This window comes from Peromyscus maniculatus, chromosome 11 (genome assembly GCF_049852395.1).
Source record: "Peromyscus maniculatus bairdii isolate BWxNUB_F1_BW_parent chromosome 11, HU_Pman_BW_mat_3.1, whole genome shotgun sequence".
Classification (NCBI taxonomy): Eukaryota; Metazoa; Chordata; class Mammalia; order Rodentia; family Cricetidae; genus Peromyscus; species Peromyscus maniculatus.
In genome coordinates, this window is record NC_134862.1 from 71,376,838 (window position 1) to 71,402,451 (window position 25,614).

Below are 25,614 nucleotides of genomic sequence, written 5' to 3' on the forward strand. Positions count from 1 at the left end.
TCAAAACTAATAAGAGCTTAAGTAGATGTTAGGACTTCCCTTCTGAATATGAATATCATAGTCATTATCTTATAGATGGTTTATATATCCAGCCATTTAATTCCAGATGTTAAAAGCTTTGTCTCTTCTATATAGTCAACATTTGTTAGACATTGACTAGAGAGAGTTTTATGCTAGACACATAAAATGGCAACAACTGCCCTTAGCCTAACAGAGCCCATGGGTTCTGCAGGAAATGGACATTTACAACTAAATACACAAGAGAAGGGTGATAAAACATGTTTCTTTGGGAACATAGGGTGTAAATTGAAAACAGTGTAGAAATCAGTTAGGGTACTCTCAGAGACAAGCTATTTAAGGTGAAGGAAATGAAGAGGTGCTATTCAGGTAGAAATGAAAATGATGATGCTCCAGACATGAGAACAGACATAGAAAAAAAATCCCAAGAGGAAAAGATCCCAGAACAGTGGTTCTCAACCTCCCTCATGATGTGACCCTTTACTAGAGTTCCCCATGTTGTGGTGACCCCTGACCATAAAATTACTTTTATTGCTACTTCCTAACTGTAATTGTGCTACTGTTATGAATGGTAATGTAAATATCTTATTTGCAGGATATCTGACATGTGACCCCTTTTGGGGGATTGTGACCCACACATTGAGAACCAATGGCCTAGACCATTGGCTAATTTGTCCAAAGACCAGTGTTTTCAGAGCACAGAACCTGGAGTGGCAGGGCAAAGAGGGGAGAGGAAGTGGGCAGGACTGAGGGCCATGGATATCAGAATTTGGACTTTATATTAAGTGTTTGGGGACTGTCATATCTGAGAGGGGCATGTTCTCATTCATACTCACACTAAAACAAAATGAGGAAAACACGTCAAGTATTTCCCCTGTTTGTAATTTCAGCAACGAGTTTCAGGGGAGAGTTGGGGCTTCTGGTTAAAGTCAGTCTTTTCCTTACTTATGGATTTTAATTAGCCATGTTCTTCCTGACCTCCATAATCATGGCTAATTGAAATTTGGCTCTAACTCAAGGGAATCCATGAAGAAACCTAATAAGGTATGTAGCAGATGAAATTGTGATTTCTATTGGAAACTGAAGCCCCTGTAAGTAACAGGCATTCTGATTTCTGTGGGAAATGGAGAGGTCCTGGCAAATATCAGTCATCCAGAGCAGCTCTTTTGTTAATCCCCCAAACCAGTTGCAGATGTTGGCTCAAACAGCCAGGATTTTGCATCTGTAATTTTAAAATTGTCTCATATTTCTAAAACTTGACTCCACATGCACCGGAAATCACTGACATGAATTATGAACCCCAGGAAGAGAAGAAACACAAGAAACGCCAGAAGTGATAGGAGATAATATTCCGAGTGGCCAGGCTGTGTGCACAGGATGAGTGAGTGACGACACCGTTCCTTCCTCCAGGACATGGACCCTGTGAGCAGACTTCTGGAAGTGGATGTACCAAACAAGAGGAAGTCATTTATAGATGGCTGGGATCTCAAAAACAAATCCTCCGTTTCCCCTTCCCCTCCTCCACTTCACAACAGGTCAACAGGAAGGCCAGGGTGCTGGAAAAAGGGAAAGGTTTCTGAACGGAGAAAAAAGTTACTAATTGAAAAAAAAAAAAAAGAACATAATTGTACACTGAAAATTCCTCACTTTAATGAAGAAAGTCAATCTCTAGTAGAATAGGGAAGGGAATAATAAAACATCCTATTACTAACCCAATATTTTAGTTCTTTTTCATAAAAAAAAATTGTATCAGGAGAGACTCTGAACTTAAAGAACGTATATTGTCTTATAAACAAAGAATAATCAGGGGCCACTAAAAGTAACTTAAAGTGATGTGATACTATTATTACTTGTCTTGCTTGAGCTCATTTTTCGTGTATTTCTGTGCCCCGCTTCCAAGGCTGCACTCCAGCCAGCCAGGCAATCTCAGCGGCAGCAGATATAGTAATGTGCCCATAGGGGCCATTCATCACAGGCTCTGGGTAAATAACTTCACCAGAATGGAGGACAAAACTTTCAGCCGATTACTTAGGAAAGAGGGAGTTGGGGGCCCGGCTTCAGGGAACCAAGATGTGATTATGAACTCAGTGTGCTCATTTCCTGAATGGGGGACATTCATCCTGGAGAGGTTAGCCTAATGGAATCCCACGAGAGTGGAGAGGAGTTGGTTTCTGAATCAAAGAAATCCTGAAGTAATTTTGAGGTTAAGCATTTCATTTCTTCATTTAACTGAAGCTTTACATATTTACATTTTGTCCAAAAGATTATCTATAAGTTACTTCTTTTCTAAACTCCATAATTTAAAAATGTATACTGCTAGGAAACAAAGCCACTTTGGTCTTTCTACATTTAAATCTCAGAGCAGCATTAACTCTTGAGGTACTCAGACTACTCTGGGGGGGTCACAGTCTCGCTGCACCACACATATAAGCCCCCCCACAAAAAAAACATGATTCCAATCTCACAGAAACTATGAGGGACATGTTCATTGCAAATATTTTGAGGGAGGTGAGGAGAGGCTTTGTGAAAGGGTCGAGGGCTTATAGCACATGGAACTCTAGACTAATCTACGGAACTACCATGTGGGAGACCTACAAGCCATTGCTTTCTATTAGGATCCTTGTATTAGAAAACAAGATTTAGATTTCTACAACAATTTATACTGACATTAATGTATTGACATTTAGGTACCTGGACAGAGAGTGACCCGGGGACAGAGACTGCTCAGGGCTGTGACACCCCACTGAAGCTAAGACTGGAGCCCATAGGCTAAACAAGATGCCATCCTCTGCCGGACTATTGTGGTTTTGCATGAACCTTCTTTTCTTTATGAATGCATAGGGGAGGATTCTCTAATTGAAATAAATCAAAGGCTGAACTAAAAATGCCTCTGTTGATGCTTCCAAGTTAAACTTTCTGAAATAGGAAAGGTGTCAATGATGCTATTGTACCAGAGGAGAGAAATCCATGCTCCAGGGGAAGAAAGTGAAACTTGCCTCAGTAGTGGTGAATTTGGGAAATAGTTACGATTGGTGGGTTTGATTTGAATGTGGGAAGCAATGATTAAAAATGAACACAAGAGCTCTACTGAAAACACAAATAAAAATGCCTCAGCTTTTTGCTGACTTTCATTTTCACTGTTGTAATGAGCCAGTGGCCTTCTGCCCAAGAGACATTCTGGTAGAGAACATGGATGTCATCACTAAGGAGTATCCCAGGGCTCCCTTATAGTCAATGATGCTTGACAGTTTGCCTTTTTCTAATCCCTTAAATTACTACAGTGAAAGGACTGGGGTCCTCTAATAATAATGAAGTTGGTGTTGCTGGGAAGAATTCTCAGCCCCCGAACTGGTGAGGAGGCTCCTAGCCAGCCAACAGCTGAAAGTTGCTTGGCTTCCGTCTCCCATCGGTGAAGAGCCTAAGAGCTCCGGTCTTTGTACAGCCAGAGTATCGACTAGTCCCTTCCCACCCAACACACCAACCAGCCACTGTCTTACCGAGCCAACTATGAGCTTCTGAGAATTTCCCTTTCTGTGAGAACTTTAATACTTTTACATTGGCATTCTTTTCTGAAAATGGCAATTTTAGTTCAACAGCAAAATATATTGATCTGAAATTGAATACTAAGAGAATGAATTCAATTTCTAGATATTTGCCCCAGTAGCCAGAGGGCTTACATCAGAGAAATACAGATACATGATTTAAAAAAAAAAAAAAATGGTAGCTGAAGCCACAGAGTTTGCTCAGGGAACATGATCTTGTGAATGGAACTCAAACATCATTTCTGGTGGAAATTCTCAAGCATGGAGGAATGCCTGTTTCATCATCATCTATGGGCTGGAGAGATAGCTCAGAGGTTAAGAGCACTGACTGCTCTTCCAGAGGTCCTGAGTTCAATTCCCAGCAACCACATGGTGGCTTACAACCATCTGTAATGAGATCTAGCACCCTCTTCTGGCCTGCAGGCAAACATGCTGTATACATCATAAATAAATAAATCTTTAAAAATAAAATAAAATAAAATCAAACTGCAACATGAAAACTAAGACTAATAGATTAAAAGCACTTTCATTAAAAGTCTAAAAACACTTAACAACATCCATTACTGCTTTATGTTATTCCAAAAAGAATAACATATCAAAGTAAAAACAAAAGATACAAGTGTACAAAGAGTTAAAAAATTGAAATTATGTAAAAAAAAAAAGCTACTAGAGAATCCTATAATCCTACTAATATAGAAAGCCTTTTTCAACATTTTCATACAGCAATAATTAGGAAACATAATTTAAAACATTCCATTTACAATTATATTTTCAGAAAGAAATGTGAATGTACCTATATTAAGGAAAACTAGAAAATATAATTAATAGAAGAAACCATTATCTGATTGGAAAGAGGAATAGCATTAAGAACAAGAGAGGCTTTGTCATGGTTAATTCATACACTTTACAAACACCCAGTTGCAATTTAAATAATGTTCTCCTTGGAATACGATAAAATTTTAATCTTCAATTAAAAGAATGAACAATTTACAAAAGGAAAAAAGTACGTTTGAAAAAGAACGACTGTGAAAGTCAATGGCTGGCATGTATGAGAGAGGGGGGCTGCAATAATTAAAAAGCATGCCTCTATATAAAAATCAGCAGAGGGACACAATAAACAACCTAAGCAAAGATTTCAGGTTAAAGGGCTCATCCTTGACTGAGAAGAAGAATTCTGCTCCTTTGCTACTGTTCTACTTAGGGTAGCACTTTTCCAAATATCATTTACATGATTCATAAAACCAAAAAAAAAAAAAAAAAGATGGCCCCTGCTTCCAGGGTTGCTGATAAACTGTATGTGTTGATGTAAGAAGCATACCTCAGGCAATGGCTAGCCAAAGACAAAGTGTTTAAGAAGTGTGAGTTGGAGTGAGTTGTGGTGACATAAACTGAAATCCCCAGTGCTCCAGAGGCTTGGTAAAGGATTGGGAACCCCGATAGTATCCTGAGCTACATAGTAAGTTCCAGGCCAGTGTGTGTTCTGATCACTGCACTATCACAGATGAAATCATTATATTAACAAGAGTATTGCAAACCAGTGATAACATAGTATAGATCATTCATACAACTAGACATGTACATTTACGCACTTAGAATCAAGTACTAAATAGCAGTAGAAATTGAGTTACATGCAACAACCATGTCCCCTTTATAACAGACTCTTGGAGACAGATTCATTAATCATGTCCCTTGAGCAAAAGAGGAAAAATAATGATGCTCAGTGACACCTGTGGCTGGTAAGGGGCAGAGCCATATGATGAAGCCTGGCAGTCGGGCTGCAGGATCCATGCTCAGAACCTCCAAGTTCTGATCTGTATGCTGTGCCCCACTTTGTATCATGTGCTGTGATGAGCCCTTCCTAAGGGGGCTACGGAGACAGATACCAAGGGCGATGTCATGAACTTGGGGGAGGGGAAGAATGTGATCAAAACATATTTAAAGTTAAAAATTGTTTTAAATAATAAGACATTTTGAATTGCTATAAGCATGTGGGTGAGTGATTTATTGCTCTTGAGGTGGAGGCTTCCTTCTGAAAGAGAAATGCTGTGGAAGACTTGAGAGAAAAAGAGCAACACAAAACTAGATTCCAAAGAAGTGCCATAGAGGCAGCCAGCACATGGGAAGTGTTAGGGAAGTAAAAAAAAAAAAAAAAATGGTTCCGTGATAAAGAGCAGAGTAGATGGGAGATGCAGCTTCACATTTTCTACAGCCTAAGAGGATAGGTACAGTTGAAATCAAGTACTCCAAAATAGTATTTCTGAATGCTTTCAACACAAAGAAAGGATGTCTCTTAGAAGGCATGTGTACCAATTACACAAATCTGATCGTTATACCTTGTGTACATAAGTTTGAATTTCATGTTGCACCTCATGGATACTTTACTATGCAACAAACACAAATATTATGTCTTTTATAAATTTTAAAAAGAAAAAGAATAGTAGGTACCACTCTAATTTTAAAAACTTTATCAAAACATTACAAAAGCTAAAAACATACTAGTCAATAAAAGAAAATTGTTAATAAGTATAACAAAAGGTAAAAGATAGAATATAAAAATTAAGTTATGAAGCTGGGCAGTGATGTTGCATGTCTTTAATGCCAGCACTTGGGAGGCAGAGCCAGGCGGATCTCTGTGAGTTCGAGGCCAGCCTGGTCTACACAGTGAGATCCAGGACAGGCACCAAAACTATACAGAGAAACCCTGTCTCAAAAAGCCAAAAAAAAAAAAATTAAGTTACGAAGTAAAAGTATTAATTTCAGGGAACATAAGGAAAGGCAAGAATGGTTCATACTGAAGAGAATACTCATTGTCAGTAAAAGTGAAATACTTCTCATAGCTTAAGAGAGCAAAAACGTGACCCAGCCAAAAAAATGTTTTCCACACACCTAAGTACAAATCTAGAAAACTACTATGGAAAAAAACACAAGCAAGACAAAATATATATTTCTTCAATTGTCTAAGCAAAAGTAATACCTTTTATTTTACAACAAACAATTCTAAAAGTTAAACAGGCAGAAAATGCTTCCTCTCTTTATAACACATGAAAAATATACAAACTATTTTTTGAAAACCTAAAAGTCAATATGAAAATGGTACACAGTGTCCCTCAGAAAGACAAAGGACATACCAGACACTTTAAAAACCAGAAGATCCAAATCCTTTCCAAACACAAAAATGAAAAGCTGCTCCATAACCAGCAGTAAGTGAAACACAAGTTGAAACAGCAATGTATTATTCTTCCCATCAGACTATCAAAACTTTCATAAAGTCTACTTAAATATTCAGAGCCGGGGTGGGAGGGGGGGGTTGGGCTAGATCCTTGTATGTATATTGCTGTTGGTCTATTGGCTGGTGCAGCAGTTTTGAAAGGATGGCAATCCCACAATGGAAACAGTGCCAAAGCCTACTTCATGGTAGTGAGGGTGAAAGTACGACCATCCAGACACAACAAAACAGTGGTGAACGCTGGAAGGACCAGAAAAAGGACCACAGGCATTCCTGATGGATGGAATCGGAAGCAGAAAGGAATGGGCGGTGTAAGGGGAACAAGGCATTGGCTTGGGCCTGTGGTGGACCAATCAGAAAGAGATAAACAGCAGCAGAGAGTTTCTTCACCACGCTGCTGGCTGAGTTGGCATAAAGTAGAAGTTCTCTGAGATCTGGAGTCATGGTTAAACAAGCTGTCGCTAGAACAAGGACTTATTACTCTGGGATCAAAGGACGGATATAATCCCAATGTCCATAAACACTCAAAGGGTCACAAATGGGAAGATCTTAAGAAGCCGCTATTGATGCAGAAGAATGCTTGGGTCTGAAAACCATAATTAATAAAATGGTGTCTTTAGTGGTAGATGCTTAAAAAAAATTAAATGTTATCAAAGTTCCAGGAAATGTTTGAACCATTTTGAACCATTCAGGCATTTACCTCACCAGGAATCACATACACCTCAACCTGCAGATGAAAAAACCAAGAGGCTGTGAGATGAAGGGAGGGAAGAAAAGACAGGGAGGGAGAAGGAGGTACAGGGAGTCGTGAGTGGCAACTGAGATGTGGGCGGAAGATAACAAGGAGATGCTTGGCTTAGCCTGTATTTCCCCAGGTGTAGGAAGACCAAATCTCCACTCCCCAAACTGCAGCCCAGGGGGAGGATGGATCTTGTCTGCTCAAGTTTTCAAGACAATATGAATATATAAGGTGCTCTCTTCCTTATTTGTGATCTGTAAGTCCTCACTTAAGACATAAATTGAAGCTGGGTGGTGGTGGTACATGCCTTTAACTCCAGCACTAGGGAGGCAGAAGCAAGTAGATCTCTGTGAGTTTGAGGCCAGCCTGTTCTACAGAGTGAGTTCCAGGACAACCAGAGCTACACAGAGAAACCCTGTCTTGAAAAAACAAAACAAAACAAAAAACTACCAAACAAATAAAAGACACGAATTGATTCTATAAGTGTAGTAAGCATATTTTTGCTCCTCTGGAGAAATACACTATTGGTATACAGCAAGTCATGATCCAAACAGAATTCCAAGTTTAAAAAACACAGACCCACACAATGAGCCATCCTTCTAATGAGTATGGCCTCATGGTCTCCATTCTCTATTCTTAATAAGGTAATTATTTTCTTATCTTATAAGGTATTGGCTGGCCCCTTTGAAATAATTTATAGAGTTAAGGATAAAGATTAGCTTACATATCACTTAAATCCATTGTTTTCAGGATCTAATGGCATTACTATAAGAAAAGTATCAGAAACAAAACTAACCACAAATGAATATAAATGATGATATGCAGTAGTTGAGATTGTGAAGTGTGATTCTTGTTGCAATTTATAAACTACTGGAAGCCGTGAAAGACTGTGATTAATAGAAGGCCTAAAATCACTTGTTCCTGCATGTCCATTGCTGCTCTACTCACATCAGCTAGGGAATGGAAACAGCCTAGATGTCCATTAGCTGAGGAAGAGATGATGGAAAGGTGGTACATTTACACAGTGGATAATTAACCAGCTATTAAGGAAAATGTAATTATGAAATTAGCAGGTAAATAGATGGAGCTAAAACAGTCATCCTGAGTGAGGTGACCCAGACCTAGGAAGACAAATGTCACATGTTCTCTCGTGTGTGGGTGTTAACTTTTCAGCTTTACATACATGTGTTTGATTGGGAATACTCAGAAAGGTTAGGAAACTATCAAGGGACTATGGGGGAAGAAGGGGTGGTTTGAGGAAGGGAAAGATGGAATATAGTGATATAAAGAGGGAAGGGAGAATAATGGAACAGGAATGATCAAATGGGGGTGGGAGGGCAGGATAAATTGGGAAATATGGGGAGAGGTAACTAATACTAAAGGTCTTCTTTAAAAAATAGCCATATATAAACCAACTACCATAGAAGTGTCCTAAATATATACATATACACTTGTATAAAAAGAGGCTAAATGGACTCACCCTATTACAGGAGATCAAGACCCCAACAATACAACCCATGCTAGCAAATAATCCCAACACCAGAAATGAGCTACCTCTTTTTTGTTGTTAGTCAATGGGTCTCATAGATTCCCCCCAAACATTATAGAATATTGCCAATGCTCTTGGTTATCCTCCAGAATTTCATGGTAAGACCCTGTTTCTGGAGACACTATATACTTGAGTGACAAAACGTGGAGAAATCAAGGAGGTAGTGACCTAGAGACTTCACCTCTACTGGCTAATTTTCATAGTGTTAGAAGGTGTTGTATGCACACTACCAAAAAAGAAATCATCAATCTCACCCAGCTGTGACTCCTGGGAGCAACAATAATGACTGGTCTGACAAGATGTGTCTACTGAGACAACAGTGGTGTGAATGTAGGTTCTGAGAGTAACCAACCACTTTCTGATGGGCTGTAAGGTGCATTTCATGAGATAGATGGAACCCACACCTGACACTGTTACTAGACCAAGAAACTGTGGCTAGACAGGTCATGGGCCCTGGTGGAGAACCTACCAATACTACTCTGCTAACGATTATAATATTTTTCCCATAGACCAGCATATCTCTCAAGCACCATCAGAAAAGCTAACACAGAAAACAACAACTGGTCAACTTGCAAAGAATAAGAAACTAGAGAGTTAAAAATGGGACATTCATAACACATTCCTTACACCAAGACTTGGGCATCTTCATGGAAGTGGGGTGAGAAAAACTGGAAGAGGTAGTGGATGACGTCAAGGAAACAGTGTTTTCTGGACACAACAAGACAGTTGCACATATGAAACCATGTGTGGCAGCATGCACAAGACCTGCACAAGCTCAAGCTGGACAAGATGTCACAGCATAGAGGGGAGAGGAGGAGGTCGGTACAAAGTCCCTCCATGAGCTGTGGAGCCACGGTCACTTGATCACTCCTGGGAAATAGAGTATCAGTTTTCTTTAATGGTATGATGCCTAGTCAGTTGACGACACTACAAGACAGGCCCCATTCCCAAGAGAAGTCAAGCAACGCAAACTGGACTCCATGGGTTTTAGAAGAAAACAAAGAAGAAAACTCAATGTTAGGCGGATAGAAAAGCGGGGCTGGATTGGGAGGAGTTGAGGAAAGGAGTAAATATGTTCTAAATGTATTGTATGAAACTCTCAAAATAGTGACTGAAGTATTACTTGAAAAATAGCAATATTTTATTTCATGTCTTCATGGCTAATATAGTATCTTACTTCAATTATATTATTTATATTTAATTAAGTAATATAATATCTTACTTCTGTACCATTAATAAACTTTATATGTTCTTTCATGCAAATCCTAAGGATAGACATTAAAAAAAATTAAATTTCTTTTTTTGTTTTTTGGCTTTTTCAAGACAGGTTTTTTCTAAATAGCCCTAGCTATCCTGGAACTCATTTTGTAGACCAGACCAGGCTGGCCTCAAACTCAGAGATCTACCTGTCTCTGCCTGCTGAGTGCTAGGATTAAAATTTCTTTTTCAAAATAGTAAGCTTATAATCAAATGACCTGGGTCTGAATCCTAGAGACATCACTGATAATTTGTATGACCCAGCACGTAACTCTGTCTCAGCATGCTTCAACATCTTTCCAGGTAATAAAGTAAAGGAGTGCCTATCTTGGGGGGGAATTAACAAGCCAACACACACACACACACACACACACACCCCTACCCCTAAGCTTACTATCTACTATTATCTCATTTAATGTTTACAATAACCTGGGAGGCAGCTACTACTGCTATTCCTTTCAGAGTAGATGCTTGATAGCAGTTGGTTTAAACCAGAAGCTCCTGCTTACACAGTGACCTCACACTTTTGTAACCGAAGAATGATCATCAAATGTTGCTTCTCAACCTTGCACTGGTCAATAGTATTATTTTTAAAGGAAATGGGAAGTAGGGGGTAGAATTCTGTTAATAGATTGGAAAAATTATTAATTTAATCAATCAGTTAGCCATGGATTTTAATAAGGTGGAACGAACACTCCATCTCCAGCTAGGGAGCTGACAATCTTCCGCTTGGAGCAGTAGTGAGCACACTGATATACAATACATAATCAACAGGCCTGAGCCTCTGAGGTACCACAGGCGGCCCCCACAAGCACCTGCTCGTCTACTGCCTCAGGAAGATGTCTTTGCTTTGCACAGTTGCAGATGAATACAGTCTGGGGACCGCGAGCACATCGGGTACTTTTCTGTCCTACACTGTGGAGGCTAAAGTGTGAATTGTTCATTATTTAAATGTCAGTCATTCCTCTTTTCCCCTAACATATTAAAGTCTGGAAAATCGCATCCCCCACTTCTCTTTAGCTAACCACATCTTAAGACAAACAAGGCTCCAGGCCTCTCCTTAGCAATCCTATGTGCTCCCTCTCTGTTTCCTGCTCTCTTTCATTCAGGTAACAACCTCAGGCATTCAAGTGGCATTCAAAGCCATCATCCATTCAGTAACTTCAATCCCACACCTCACTGCTGCTTCCCCTTTACTCCTAGGACATATTTTCTCTGACTGCAGTGAAACCTCCAGTGTCCCAACTAATCGATTTCCTTTCAATTTTCTGTCAACATCATCTGCTTTTTTCTTTTTCCTCAGCACAAACTCCAATGTACCTTCCCGCTCCTCTTATCATTTGGTGAGCCCAAATGACAGTGCCCTGGTCAGCAGAATATGAAGTGACATGTAATTAAAACTTCCTTCACTCAGACTTCTATTTCTTTCCCATTTGATGGAAGAAACGAGAAGACTCTCAAATCTGGCCATGTTATAGTTTCAACATGAAATGTTCCTTGGGACCTCTAAGGTCAAGGCCTGGTTGCCAGCTGATCAGATTTTGGGGGAACCACTGGACCATGAGAGTTCTGACTTGGTTGATAGATTAATGTGTAATAAGGAATTAATAATTTGATAATTTTAGTAGGTAACTGGATGTGTGTGCTTGATGCTCTTGGAAAGGCGAATCCTCTACCTGGCTCTTCCTCAGTCTCGGCTTCCTGGCCACTGAAAGGTGAGCAACTCAACTTTACTACACCTTCTCCATCACGATGTTCTGGCTCAGGACCATGAGAAACAGTGAAGCCAGTAAAGCATGGACTGAAACGGTGAGTCAAAGTAATACTTGCTTCCTTAAGTTGTCCCTAGACAAAGTCTTTATTATGAAAGTGGGATGGCCGTCTTCCTGACTTCTTGGGGCTGTCACAGCACACTGAATTAGGCTTTAATTGTAATCATCTGCTAAGATTATTGAGGTTGTTTGCTATTTAGTCAATGTTTCCTGGTTTGTACAGAGTTCAAGCCACTCACATTAAGCAGTGCATTACTATAACTTCTCTCTTCGCAAAACTGCAATGCAGTTTTCCTCTTGACTTTCTACACTGACCCTGGAAAAATCTGCAGTCCAGTTTTAAGTATTTTCGACTTTATATTAGCTTTCAAGTATAGACTAAAAGAGCAGTCCTTAAGGCCAGTAGGGCTGCTGATATTGATAGATCTCAGATGACGTCTAGCCCTGCCTACCACCTGATGACTTTCTCTAAGCTTCCTGAGATCCCCCCAAACATCCACTGCCATTGGCTGTTCTTGGAATGTTCTCTCTGGGAGAAGAACTAGATTACAATGATTGCCAGTCTCTAGCTGAAGATGGAGTGAAGATGGCGTGTTCCTTCTTCTCAATGTTGTCTTCCATTCTGTTCCTCTCCAGGTTGTCCAACCTTTCTCACCACCTCTCAGTCTTCTTTTCAGTTCCCCATGTGTTCCAGCCCTTTCTCCATCATCCTTTGAACCCTATATTTCTTCCTATGTCATCACCCTTTAGAGTTAATCTCACCTCTCCTATAACTTTAATAACTACTTTATATACCAACAACTGTAAAACATGTCCCGCGATTCTACATGACTCTTGAACCCCAAGCCATAATGATGTCTAATCGGCACAAATAACTCCTACCTTCTTTTCCCACCCTCGCTAACATGCTCTTTTCTTGCCTTCCCTTTGTCAGTGGATCCCATCAGCCAAAAACCTGGGAGGGCTAATCACTCCTCCAGTAACTATTTATAACCACTCCTAAAAATGGTTTGAATGTTTTCCTTCCTCAATATGTTTTCTGATACCAATATTTGCATTTTTAACACAAGTTACTTCAAAAACACCATTAATTTCTGGGTCTGTACTTGCACTCTTCGAAACTATTCTCTAGACTTCCCTGATATAAAAATCAGTTAGTATCCCTTCCCTATTGGAAATCTACCAAGGGCTCTCTGTACCTTTGAAGAAGGTCTCTGTCTCATCTCAGAGACACATCCATCCAATCTCCAACTGATGTGCTTGCTCTGGCTTCCCATGTTGTCAATCTAGTCTCACACTAACAGAGCCACCACACTTTGAGTCTGAATCAAAATCTAACCTTCTATGCTCCTTTCCTGTGCTCAAATCAGAAGTCTTGGAGCAATGGAGTCTTGAACCCTCTTCCCAGCATCCAGTTCATCACAACGCTTATGTAATTCTTCCCATTTAATCAAATTCTTGAATTTATCAGTACCTCCACTAACTCAGAAATATCCATAATTTCTTATCCAAAACACCCAACTAATCTCCTCTTTCCATCTTCTCCACCCTTCACAGCCTCCTTCCATTCCACAAGCAGCAGGATGCTTTTAAAATGTTCGTGTGACTGTGCTTAAAAATCATTTTCTGTTCTCAGCAAACAATACTTGGATGGAACTCTGATCCCCATAACAGTAGACAAAATGTCATTAGAAAAATTTGAACCGTAAAATGGGACAGTGTGAGACTCTGAGGAGAGAGGGTAATCAGACATACATGACAGGTCAAGGCTAGCCTCTTGCAGAAGCGGTTTTTCAGTAAGACTTGACTGAGCAGAAGTATCTAGAATTTAGTACAGAGCATGTACTGCATACTTACCAACATTCCCAACATCTTACATCTTACTGCTCTAAGCATTACCACAGGTTTTGGCACATTGAGATTTTAAATACATGTCTGATGAGTACAGAGATGGATGAGGTTCCCATTTAAATTGTGCAAAAGCCCAACTTTATATAAATTTCATGATTATAATTTTTTGTGTTACATGCTGGCATCGATTTGTAGGTCTACTAAAATGTCAAGGCAGATAAAAATGAGTAGGGTAGGACTGATCCTGTGTTGTTTCTGATGTATAGTTATTACCAAGTTTGTCTCATACCCTGGAGCCCTGAGAGGACAACAGGATGAATGTATCACTTGAGGACACTGAGGGACCTTTCAGCCTTATCATACATGTAGCTGCCATTGGAAGGCTGGAATCTAAGATCCCTAGCTCTGCACCTTTTTATGGGCAAAACTGTTTTTATACAGATCCAAACAGACATAAAATACCCAGATTCATAAATAAAACAACTTTAATTGTTATAGTATACTTCTAAGAAACTATAAAAGATCCTCTTAAATATACCTTCTTGTGTTATAAATGGCTGAATTTGATTCTGGAAAATAAGTTATTGAGATGCATAAGCTAATAGTTGCAAATTGAGATTATTTCTTTTAATGGACAGCAAAATCTGAGCTGAAATAAGAGGACTTATCACTTTCATTTAGCCTACCTGCTCTGTCTATTAACTCATCTACTACATAAATAGGCTGTGCTGGATGACAGGATGCTACCTCTGATCCCATAGAATGTTGGTTCCTGCATGACACAGTATATGTAGTATTTTTCTAAAGCTTTAGAAATAAAATAATTCTGGCTTTCAAGGCTTGAGTGACCCCAAGAGTTTGGAGTACTATTTTCCAAAATGCACCTAATTCTGTTACCATGGGTTACAAAACCTCTATAATGTATGGGATTTGATGTTCCTGGCAAAAGTGAAGGCATGGAAACACAGCTATGATCTTAGCATTTAGAGTCTCTAATTGAGAGCAATGCCATACTTCCTCTCAGATCTAATATAAATTAGGTGGCTGCACCATCATACTATTGCATTTCCTAGCTGTAGCTTCTGACCTGTGGAATTTTTTTTTTTTTTGAGACAGCGTTTCTCTGTGTACCCCTGGCTGTCCTGTAACTCACTATGAAGACCAGGCTGGCCTTGAAATCAGAGATCTACCTGCCCCTGCCTTCCAAGTGCTGGGATTAAAGGCATGTGCCACCACCACTACCCAGGAAGAAAACTTTTATAGGTAAACCCATGCCACACTAAGCCACAATATAGACATTATGGGCATTGGAATAATTGGTTGTAACTTCTAATTTTCTAAATACTTCATCATCCTTATAACTTCTATAATTTTCTCATACTTCCTACATTTTCATCTAAAAGTTCCAAGTAGCACATACCTTCTGGAAGCAAGAATTGTACTCTTTCTAGGGTATGTGTGTATCTTGGACTTGGCTGTGGAAGCATGCTTATACATATTACTTCAGACTTTCACAACCACCCTGTAGAGATTCACTTTTTGATTCATTCTGTATCCCAGTTGGACTGGATCTCACTATGTAGCCCCAGCTGGTATTGAACGTGTGACAATCCCCCTGTCTCATCCTCCCACAAGCCTCTCCACATAATTTTACAGAGTTGTATTCTATTCTTCCCAACACACATCTGAGCAAACTTGGGATCATTTGTATAAAGCTCCATGGCTACTAATGGGCATGATTAAAGTTGAACTTGGGAATACCTAGATCCAAAGCCTGTATTTTCCAATCTCATTCTCAACTTGTGCAGTTGGGAGAACAAGCCTATTTCCTTCATAGTACAAATGAGAACACTATTTCATTCTAAATCTTCCTGTAAATGTTTTATCATGCTTTTATACTTCTGTGAAACGTAGAGAGACTATCTAATAGTAAAAGATTCAACTCTGCAGCCATATAAAAAACAATGTATTTTGCTTTGGAGTTTTTATTCTTAAAAAATATAAATGATTAGAATTGGGTAAGCTTACAAATAAATATATTAAAGTCAGATAATCAATGTTCACCCACCTTTTAGAAGCATCATGTACATTTATTGAAAACATTATTGTACAGGGGAAATAGAAAAGCTTATGTCTCAGACCAACAAAGCAGAAAATGATAGAGGCAGAGATTGTTAATGATTTTAATGATTTTAAGGCCCATTAAAATTAGAGAAATACCAAAGCACCCACCAGGTTAAGGGTTTATTATTACAGCATTGTAGGGTTTACTAGTTCATACCTTTCAATCACAGCAAGTTATTAGCAGTGAAGGATAACCCTCCGAAGAGGAGTTTGGTTTCAGTGATATGGTGTTATGAACAAGACAACCTAAGTTTAAAAAAAAAATTAGTAGCAAGCGCTAGTTGAGTTAATCAGTTAAAGACAAACTGTGCCCTTGGGAAGCTAAATAAAAAAAGCAACAGTAAAGCTTACAGAACTTAGCTCGTACAATTTGCCTTGAAGGCGGAAGATTGGTTCCCTGAAATAGCAAAGAATTATATGCTTTAGTTCAGAAAAAAAAAAGTTTTAAGATAAAGTCTGTTATTACCTCTTCTCCTTTCAAAACAATGGGAAAAAATCATCTAGAGCAGAAGTTTCAATTTGTTCAATAATTGTACCTCTGTGTTTTTTTTAAAAAAAATCTTTTAAAAAAATCATCATTGTTTTGAGTTGAAAAGAAATAACAATGCAAATATTCATTATCACATAAAACATAGAAGAAACAGCAAACTGCCGGAGTTAATACAATCTCTGCAGAGCGCTATTAGTCAGACAGCAGGTCAGCCCCAAAACTCAAAAAACTCAAGTGATCAGATCGCCTTAGCAATTAACATCATCGTCAACCAATAGAAATTTGGCATGGCAGAGGTTAATCCAACACTGCCTTATTTCTGAGCTGTCCCTTCACTGTTACCAAGCTGTGCAAATGTGTGAACTAGCCAGCAGCACTCAGAAGCTCATGCATCTACTCACCATATTTTTAACCTTTAACTACCTCAGATTCAATGTTAAATCAAGTTCAGTGGTAACAGAAGCAAGCAAAAGAGGACACAAGGAGTCTAATACAGAGCGCACAGCAAGTAGCAGCGGTTACTTAAGGTGAGGTGGTAGGGTTAACTGCAAAAATAGCCAAAACAAAGTACAAAGTTCGCTCCAAAAACTTGAAAAGCAAAAAATAAAACAAAAAGCTGCATAAGCAAAAACTACATATGATTAATTTGCATTCAAAAAAAAAAGTCAGTCAAGCAGTTTAGTTCCAATGCTTTGGGGCATGCATGCACTGGGTCTCTTACATGGTTCCTACCTGATTTCCAATTGTGCTTTTCTTGTGAACCTGACTGCTCCTCTGCTGAGCACTGAGAAAAGCAAAGGAGAGCAGCACTGAAGAAACGCGAGATGTTTTTTCTGAACAAGTAACAGATACAAAAATACATTACATGTTTAAAACTCAAGGCAGAGGTAAGAGCAGCAACCCAGGTCCATCCAGTTCTGGAAGATAAAACAACCCAGTAGGATTTCTTGCAGCAATTAGCAACCAGCAAAAACAAAAACAAAAACCTATAATAACTCCACATGGAAGAAACTACATTGACAACAATGGGTTGGTGTGTTGGGGGTACTTCTCCTGGTGTGTAAAAGAACGGGAATGGGTATCAAATTAATGCTTATAGAGTGACATATTTTCTGTGACATACAGATTATTTTTCTGCTCAGTACCCTCTACTTCCTTCAGCACTGTTCTATTCAAAGGCCAAAGCCAAAGTTCTTGCTGTGGATTTCCAGGCCCTACTCAGCTTACGCCCACTCTCTGCCACTTTGACGAGTACCCTCTTCCCTTCAGCTTACTCACTGGTGAAGCCCAGTCAGCATGGCCTCTGTCAGAGCCACCCAGCACAGCCCTACACAAGAGGCTTCATGCTAGCTTACTGCTCTGAAGGTATTTCTCCTATGCTTCTGCAAAGCTCCTGATGTCTCTTCAAGGGTTGGCCCAAACTTTTCTTTTCAGTGAGGTCTAAGTTGCCTACTATTGTAACCGCTATTGTTCCCTTCAGGAACCTCCTGTGCCCTCTTCTGTGTCTCATTGGGATATTTTACCTTCCAGCCTGATGTAGTTTGTTTTGTGTCTGTTTATCCACACCCTTCGACATCAAGCTGGAAGCACCCTGCAAGCGAGGCTTATGTTTGCTTTGCTTAATGCTCTCTCCCCGGGGCTTTGGGAGGACCTATCACAAACTTGGCAGCAGAAGCAATCTATTGAATGAAAAGTTCCACGAGTCGGTGTTGTTAAATTCTCCACTTTGCAGTGAGCCAGAAGGAAGGGTTAAAGTCAGTTATCACTCTTAACAACTTAGCCCTAGAGCCTACACTAGTAAGTATGATGTTATTCTAGCTCTCAGAAAGAACAAAGGCTTCTGCTTTCTGGATCCATAGATCTGTCATAAGAAAACACAACTCATCTTGAGTATTCTGGCAAGACAATCAATGCCATACCCTCTGTTAGTTCATCTAAAGTTTATAGTAGCTGTTTCAGAGAACAGTGGAATGGTCTGAAAGAAAGAAGAGGTAGACTACAGCCATAAGCTGTCCGCTTAAAGTGATTAGATGTTATGGTTTGGTCGCAAGATAGAAATCAAAACCCCACTTAGAACAGTTGTTCAAAACAGCAGTTTTTGAAATCTCCCCTGATGTATTTAAGCTGCTTGCCTCCACTCAAGCTCATAAAAACCACACAGTGCACTCAGCTGAGGCTGGGCAGTGAAAGGTAACACTGCATTTTTGGTCACTGGAGATATTCTGTGTGTATTTTTGTTTTTCATTATTAATTTACCAATTTCAGTTTCTTTCTTGCCTTTGGCTTAGTTTTATAATTTTTAGCTAAATGCCCAATTCCCTTCATTTCTTTTCAACCATTCCTTTGAGGAATCTCAGCCCACAGTTGTCAGTGTTTTATAAGCAAGGATGTAAAGGAAGGCTTGAGTCTGTCTGTGGCTAGGATCCCATGCACCCACACTGCCCTCTGGCTGCCCACCAAGCCTGGCACACTGAGTGTCTCAAATACTGCTCCCCCTGAACTTCAGTCTCTCCCTCCTACAATGTCTCTCCAAAGTCACCTTCCCAGAGGCCCCCTGGGCTTGTGCAGCTCCTAGGAATAAGCAGGAAAATGTCTACTGCAATGTGAATGTCCTTTGGTTGTGGCTATATTCCAATATATTATTTTGCTTTAAGGGGACAGACCTCTAATCAGTATAATCACTCTGAAACTACAAGAGACACAGAAGTGAGCATTTTTTTTTCTTTATAAATTCCTGTGGACTTCATGTTACATGGAGAAAAGAAGCAGAACCCAGCTTTGGGCAGAGCTTGACCCCATTGGCCACAGCTTCTCAGTGGCAAAGTGTGGGAGTGTGAATTGTTAGGGGTGGGGGCGATGTGGACAGAGGAGGAAGGTGGACTGAATGAGTTGTTTCTTAGGGTCAGGGTTTTGTCTATCTGGGTGGTAAGTTTTGGATTCCATGTGGGGTTTTCTGCCATGTTAGAGATGGAACCAAAGACCTCCTACATGCTCAGCAAGGATGCCTCACTGAAATACTTGAACACCCTTCTTGGGCTCCTGAGTGGCTGCATTCCTGTTGGTGATTACCAGCAATATTAGATAAAGGGCATTTCCACTAACGGGGGTTCTGTAAGGAACAATGCTTGTTTACCATGTGCCACTTACACAGTCATACACGAGAAACAGATTTATTTTATGACTCAATCTGAAATACTAGGGTTAGAATAAACACTAACTATCCTCACTTTGTACCTAATGAATACCTTTTTTTCATCAGCTGCCTCCATAAATTCAAATATGGCTGGTAATTATGTATTTAGGTTGACACAGTTGTTCCATAAATAATAAAAAGGTAAGCTATTTAATTAAAATACACTCATTATCATAACTCTTGATAACTTAATTACTGAATTACTTAAGAATGTGTTCATGATAAAACATGTGAAGAATTTAAGTTAATTTGAGTCCTTGGATATATTCTTAGATATGGATGCTTAACTGGTCATCATAGCTATTTTATAAAATATGTTCATACACAATATTTTCATTTGACATGAATTAAACATTTTAGTGCAGCAACCTTGAAAAAGAAGTAGACATGAATAAGGTATGGTCTTTTTAACCAAAAGCACTAGTTCAAGTGAAGAATATATGTATGTGTTATATGTTTAACATCTGTGTGTATATATGTATATATGTAATAAATATTATACATAATATACAAATGTGTTATATAGTGTATAATATTTATTACATATATGTATATACAAAATACAACAAATAAAGGATAAGCTTTATTAAAACAAGAGGATTATTAGAAAGAAAAAAGAATGCTGTTTTCTGACTTGGGATAAAGTTACCTCAGCTTTTATTATGTCTGTGAATGTTTGTTGCTAATCCTATAACTCTCCTATTACATCCAAGTCACTGTGGAAGGTTTTGCCAGGTACTACAGCATAAAACCATATTGAGTTTATTGCATTTGTGCTTGAGAAATGATTTTGAAAGTAAATAATAAGAAATTGAATTTTTTATAAAAATTAAGAGCCCATTAGACGCCATCAAGACAAAAAGAAAGCTATAATCTCACTTCCTCTTTTCTGTCCTCCTCTGTGGCCAACACAAAGACTGAAGTATCAGGAGAGTGTGTGCCTAGGAGCTGGGTGACCATTTATCCACGAAGTCCTACACATGATGATTGCTTGCCACATTCAGAGACATGGAGCATTGATTCAGTCTGCAGTTCTTAGATTTTTATAGAAAATTTGAAATGTAAATTTTAACACAAGAAGACATATATCCACTTTATCCCACAAAAAAAAATTGTTAACAAAGTCAGGGTGTGGGGAAATGAGGACTCGGGGAAAGCTGCAGGTCAAACTTCTATGGTGTAATCATGGACTCAGTTTGTAAATCACCTTAAAATTCCTCTAGACCAATAACCGTATGCTGGGGCCAGTTACAGAGAATTTGGCCATCAAAAGACAGCAGATAGTATGACCAAAGAATTGTTTTTATAAATATTACTTCCCCCAAATGGACAGTATTGACCCTGAAGGAAGAGAGGAGGCAGCCGGCCGCTCCAGCTTCTTCAGATGTCGGAGTCCTCCTCAGCGTTCAAAGTCCAATCAGCTTCAGTTTATGAACTCTGCCTTCTGAGAAGCCTCCAGTTCTCTGTCCTTGCCATGAACCCCCAAAGCCTTCAGTCTGTGCCCATACTGTACAAACAGGCCAGTGTTGCAGGAAGGTCTTTATTGTCTCTCCAACAGGGTCTGCTGTCTGATAGCAGATGGCATACTGTATGTGTCTTACTACTTCTAACACTTTTGCCATTGATAGTACCAAACACAAGTTTATGGTAGTAAGCAGAAATACATTTTTAAAGCATTTATTTATTTATTTATTTATTTATTTATTTATTTATTTGTTTGTTTGTTTGTTTGTTTGTTTAGGGAGGCATGTGCCTGCCGCTGTGCATGTGTGTTGGTCAGAGGACAATCTGTAGGAGTCATTTCTCTCCTTTCTTCATGTGGTCCCAGAGACTGAACTTGGTTGTTCAGTCTCTTTTCCTTTTCCTACTGAGCCATCTCGCCAGCTTCTTAAGAAATATGTTTTTGGATTTTGTTTTTATGCCATGGTTATGTATAATCAAACAATCAATGTTTAGCTGCAAAAGAAATTCAAATGCTCTGAAGACACATAGTGTAGGCATGTAGTAAAGCACCAATAATCTTTATTTGGGGACTACAAAATACTCAAATTTGCTGGAATATAAAATTGGGGGATAGACTAGAGAGGACCGATGACAATGTAACAAACTGAAGATATAAGTAGAAGAGATAGAAGGCTTTGGAAATTTTGCTAATTAATTCAGACTTTATCCTAAAAGTAGTGGAGAATCCCAGCGAGAATGAAAAAGGCCAGGCCAGAAGGCAGGGACCCAGTTAAGAGAAGAATAACTTGGGTAAGGCAGTGATGACAGAAGGAAGTAGTCAAACTCAGAAACACCGCATGGAGATAAAAATCCAGGTCAACTTGACAAGGATGGAGAGAGAGGTAGATAGAGAATAAGAAGGACAGGATGACATCACATTTCCAGTTTGAGCAACTGAGAGTTCCTATCCACGGAGAAGGGGAACAAGGGAAGAAGTGGAGATTATGACATGGAAAGGCACTCATGGGATGCTGGGTTGAGGCTTCTCTTGGATACGTAAGCAGAACATGCAGGAGGAAGCTTCACATCAGGCATAGTTCAGGAAAAAGATCCCAGAATGCAGGTCTGGATTCAGAGTCTTCCGACAAAGTTGGTAATTGAACATCATTACCAGTGAATTTGGTCAGGGATAGTGCATTGAATAACAAAGGAAGTGATCTAGGGAAGAAATAAAGCAGAGGATGAACAGTCCCTAAAGATGGCTGAAAAAGAAAGGCTGTAGTAGAAAGGGGGAAACCAGAAAAGAGTATGTGTGGAGGGGGCAAACCCCTGAAGCAAGGGCCCAGAGCTCTTCAATAAGGAGTAGTATGCAGTGGTGTCAAATGGCAGACTCAGAACTGTCCTGGACAAAAGCAGTCATAATAGAGTGCTGTGGCAGAGACCAGACTGGAGGGGGTTAAAAAGTGAAAGATAAAAGAAAAACAAGAGGAGAAGGTACAGAGACTCTTCAGTCAACTTAACGGTGCTCAGGTACAGTGAGGACATGGAGAACTCATGAGAAGCTTGGGCTCTGAAGCTAAGTCAGGGCATGCATGTAGCCCTGGCCTGTTTCTTTTGAAAATAAAAAGAGACATAGAAATAGAAGAAACTTCAGCAATGCATAGACTCGTGGGTGGAGATAGCGGCAGGGCTTGGGCTCACTTAGGGGTAACTAAGAGACCTAATTTCCCTTTCTCTCCTGTAGCTATCATTATAGGATATCACCAAGCTATCATCAAAGCAGGACTCACTGATGAAGAATGCCATACCAGTAACCAAAGTCAGTGTACTGTAAAGCTGGGCTGTCCAATTCAGTAGCTGGTGGGCAGGTATGATGATTAAATTTAAACTTTAATTTCTCTTTTTTATTAGCTATCTTACTAGCACATTTCAACTGCTCAATAGCTACATGTAGCTAGTGGGTACTATACTGATCAGCATGTGATACGTGTGTCTGTCATTTCTAAGCTTGTTGGGCACATTTTTGTTGTGGGGGTGAAGAAGCTCTAGCAGAGTGCTCTTTCATGTTACCCTCATGAGAGGCCCAGGACTGCAACTTACTATATGTAAGTCTGGTTCTATCCAATCAGACTGAATCAAAAAGGGGTGAAGGATTTCTAATGGACCTTCAGTGAGTTTCTGGATAAATATTATGTGTGAAAATCTTACAGGACTAAGAGGGAGTCAACGAAAGAAGGCTCATTAATCCCTAAGATTCACTTTAAGAATAAAGACAGAGTTCTTAAAAAGAATGGAGTTGACATGGGGTGCCCAGACACAGCTGATCCATCTATAACACAACTCCTACATCTAAGACTCGGGGGAAATGGCAGCAGTTCAGCAACATTGAGGGATGGGTGTGGATGATAACCAAAGGACCAGGATACCTGGTACCAGATAGTGTTTCCCAGACATGACAGAAAAGCTGCACACAGGAAATCTCAACAGTATGGTTGCCTGAATAAGATCTACATGATGACAAGACCAGTTGCCATGCCAACTATCTGAATGAGAGCAAACTCATCTAAGCCCTAACCCTAGATGAAGAGCTAATCAATGGTTGCTGAAAGAGGGAAAATCATTTTTTCTGGGAATAATCCCCCTAATAGGTGATTCAATCCCAACTGGCCACTCCTAAATGCATGTATATAAAAGTAGCACTAAATGTACTTAATAACAGTGTGTGTGTGTGCGCGTGCATGTGTGTGTGTCTGTGTGTGTGTGTGTGTGTGTGTGTGTGGTGTATGGTTTATGTGTGTGTAAAACAATTGAAGAGGTCATGAATCTGAAAGGGAGTAGGGAAGCATAGGATGAGTTGGAAAGGTAAGAGGTTGGAGTTGAAACAATATACTGTACTCATATGATTCTCAAAAACTATAAAAAATTTAAATAAAAAAGCAGGTTTAAGACTAGAAATTCACTTATCTTAATATGATGCTTGTAACATTGGACTTTATAACTCACTTGAATGGTTGATGCTTTTTTTATTTTTAAAAATTATTTATTTTGTTTTAGGGGATTATAATATAAATTCATCATTTCCCCCTTTCCTTGCCTCCCTCCAAACTCACCTATGTACACTCTCCTTGCATTCTTGCAAACAAACTCATGACCTCTTTTTAAATGAATTGTTGTCACATACATGTGTGTATGTGTGTGTGTATATATGCATATATATTCATAAATACATAAATACAACCTGCTCAGTGTGTATAGTGTTACTTGTATGCATGTTCTCAGGGCTGACCATTCTGTATTGGATAACCAATTGGTGTGCCCTTCTCTGGGGAAGACTATCTCACCCACCCTCAACATTCTTTATGCTAAAGTGCATAAGTGATATATTTCATGCTTTCCAAGTTTCCAAACTTAAGAGTTCTAGTGATAACCACCCCAGTCAGTGACCGAACATTCAAACACTTTATTACTCAACCTGCATGTGAGTACCCCCCCCCAAAGTCCTTTATACTCTGATAGGCAAGTTTTGGCTGCAAAAGAGAGAGGACACGTTGTGTAAACAGTAGGACCAAGGAACATCATTACCCTAGAAGTTAATTTTGTTAAAAGGAAACATGAAAGAAGAATGTAAAGGAAAGACCTTGCCCTGCTGGCTCTGGCATTTAGTGGGAGGTTTAAACTCACTGCCTTTGATAAGCGGTAACAGAGGCATTCCACAGGATCAGGAAAGAGACACAGTGAGCGTCACAACCCCCAGCATTTTCACGGTGCTCACATAACAAGATGTGAAATAAGCTCACTGTATCATTTCAAGTGTGAGAAAACAGGTGTTCGGATCTCCTCGGCAGATGAAAAGCTAGACTGACCCTGGGGTCTGAGGCTTACAGTGGGAAGATGTGCTTTTAATGGGCCATGTCGAGAGCCTTATTTCTCTTAAACCACTAACTGCATAAATCTCAGGGACTCGGGAGGCAATTTGTGTCTAAGAATCAGTGCAAGAAGGGCACAAGAATTTGAACTTCCAGGCTTCCTAAGACATTGAGCTAAGGCGTTTGCCCCTGTGTTCCAACAGTGTGACTACTGAGAACATGGCGGCATGAACTAACAAACAACTGGCCTAGTTCTGATTTTCTCAAATAGCAAAGATTAGGTAGATGACCTAACAAAATATAATTTAGGGGACTGTTTTTTCATTGAGGAAGAAGGACAAATTGAATCTCTTAAGTCATAAGGAAAGTTGATGTTTTCATCTGAAATGCTGAACTTTCAGTTCAGAAATTATATTGTTATAGTTGAAATACCAAGCATTTGGAAGCCAGGAAATACCAAAGCCAGCCTTCAGCAGAACATGCTGAGGCTTATTGTACATGGCACATATTTTATGGTCGACATTTAACAGAGAGCTGTGAAGTT

The 25,614-nt window shown here is 39.5% G+C and overlaps 1 protein-coding gene across 8 annotated transcripts in view; it reads right to left on the minus strand.

Annotated features, from left to right (window-relative positions):
- Nucleotides 1-25,614, minus strand: part of Dnm3 (dynamin 3) — a 495,138-nt gene that overhangs the window by 263,962 nt on the left and 205,562 nt on the right. For 4 of the 8 annotated variants that reach the window (XM_076547834.1, XM_076547832.1, XM_076547835.1 and 1 more), the window contains exons 13-14: nucleotides 17,301-17,352; nucleotides 16,446-16,475 (exon numbers count right to left, since the gene is read on the minus strand). In XM_076547834.1, coding sequence (XP_076403949.1) covers nucleotides 16,446-16,475; nucleotides 17,301-17,352 — 82 coding nt within the window. The remainder of the gene's footprint in view (nucleotides 1-16,445; nucleotides 16,476-17,300; nucleotides 17,353-25,614) is intronic. The other 4 variants (XM_076547837.1, XM_076547833.1, XM_076547836.1 and 1 more) reach the window with 1 other exon arrangement.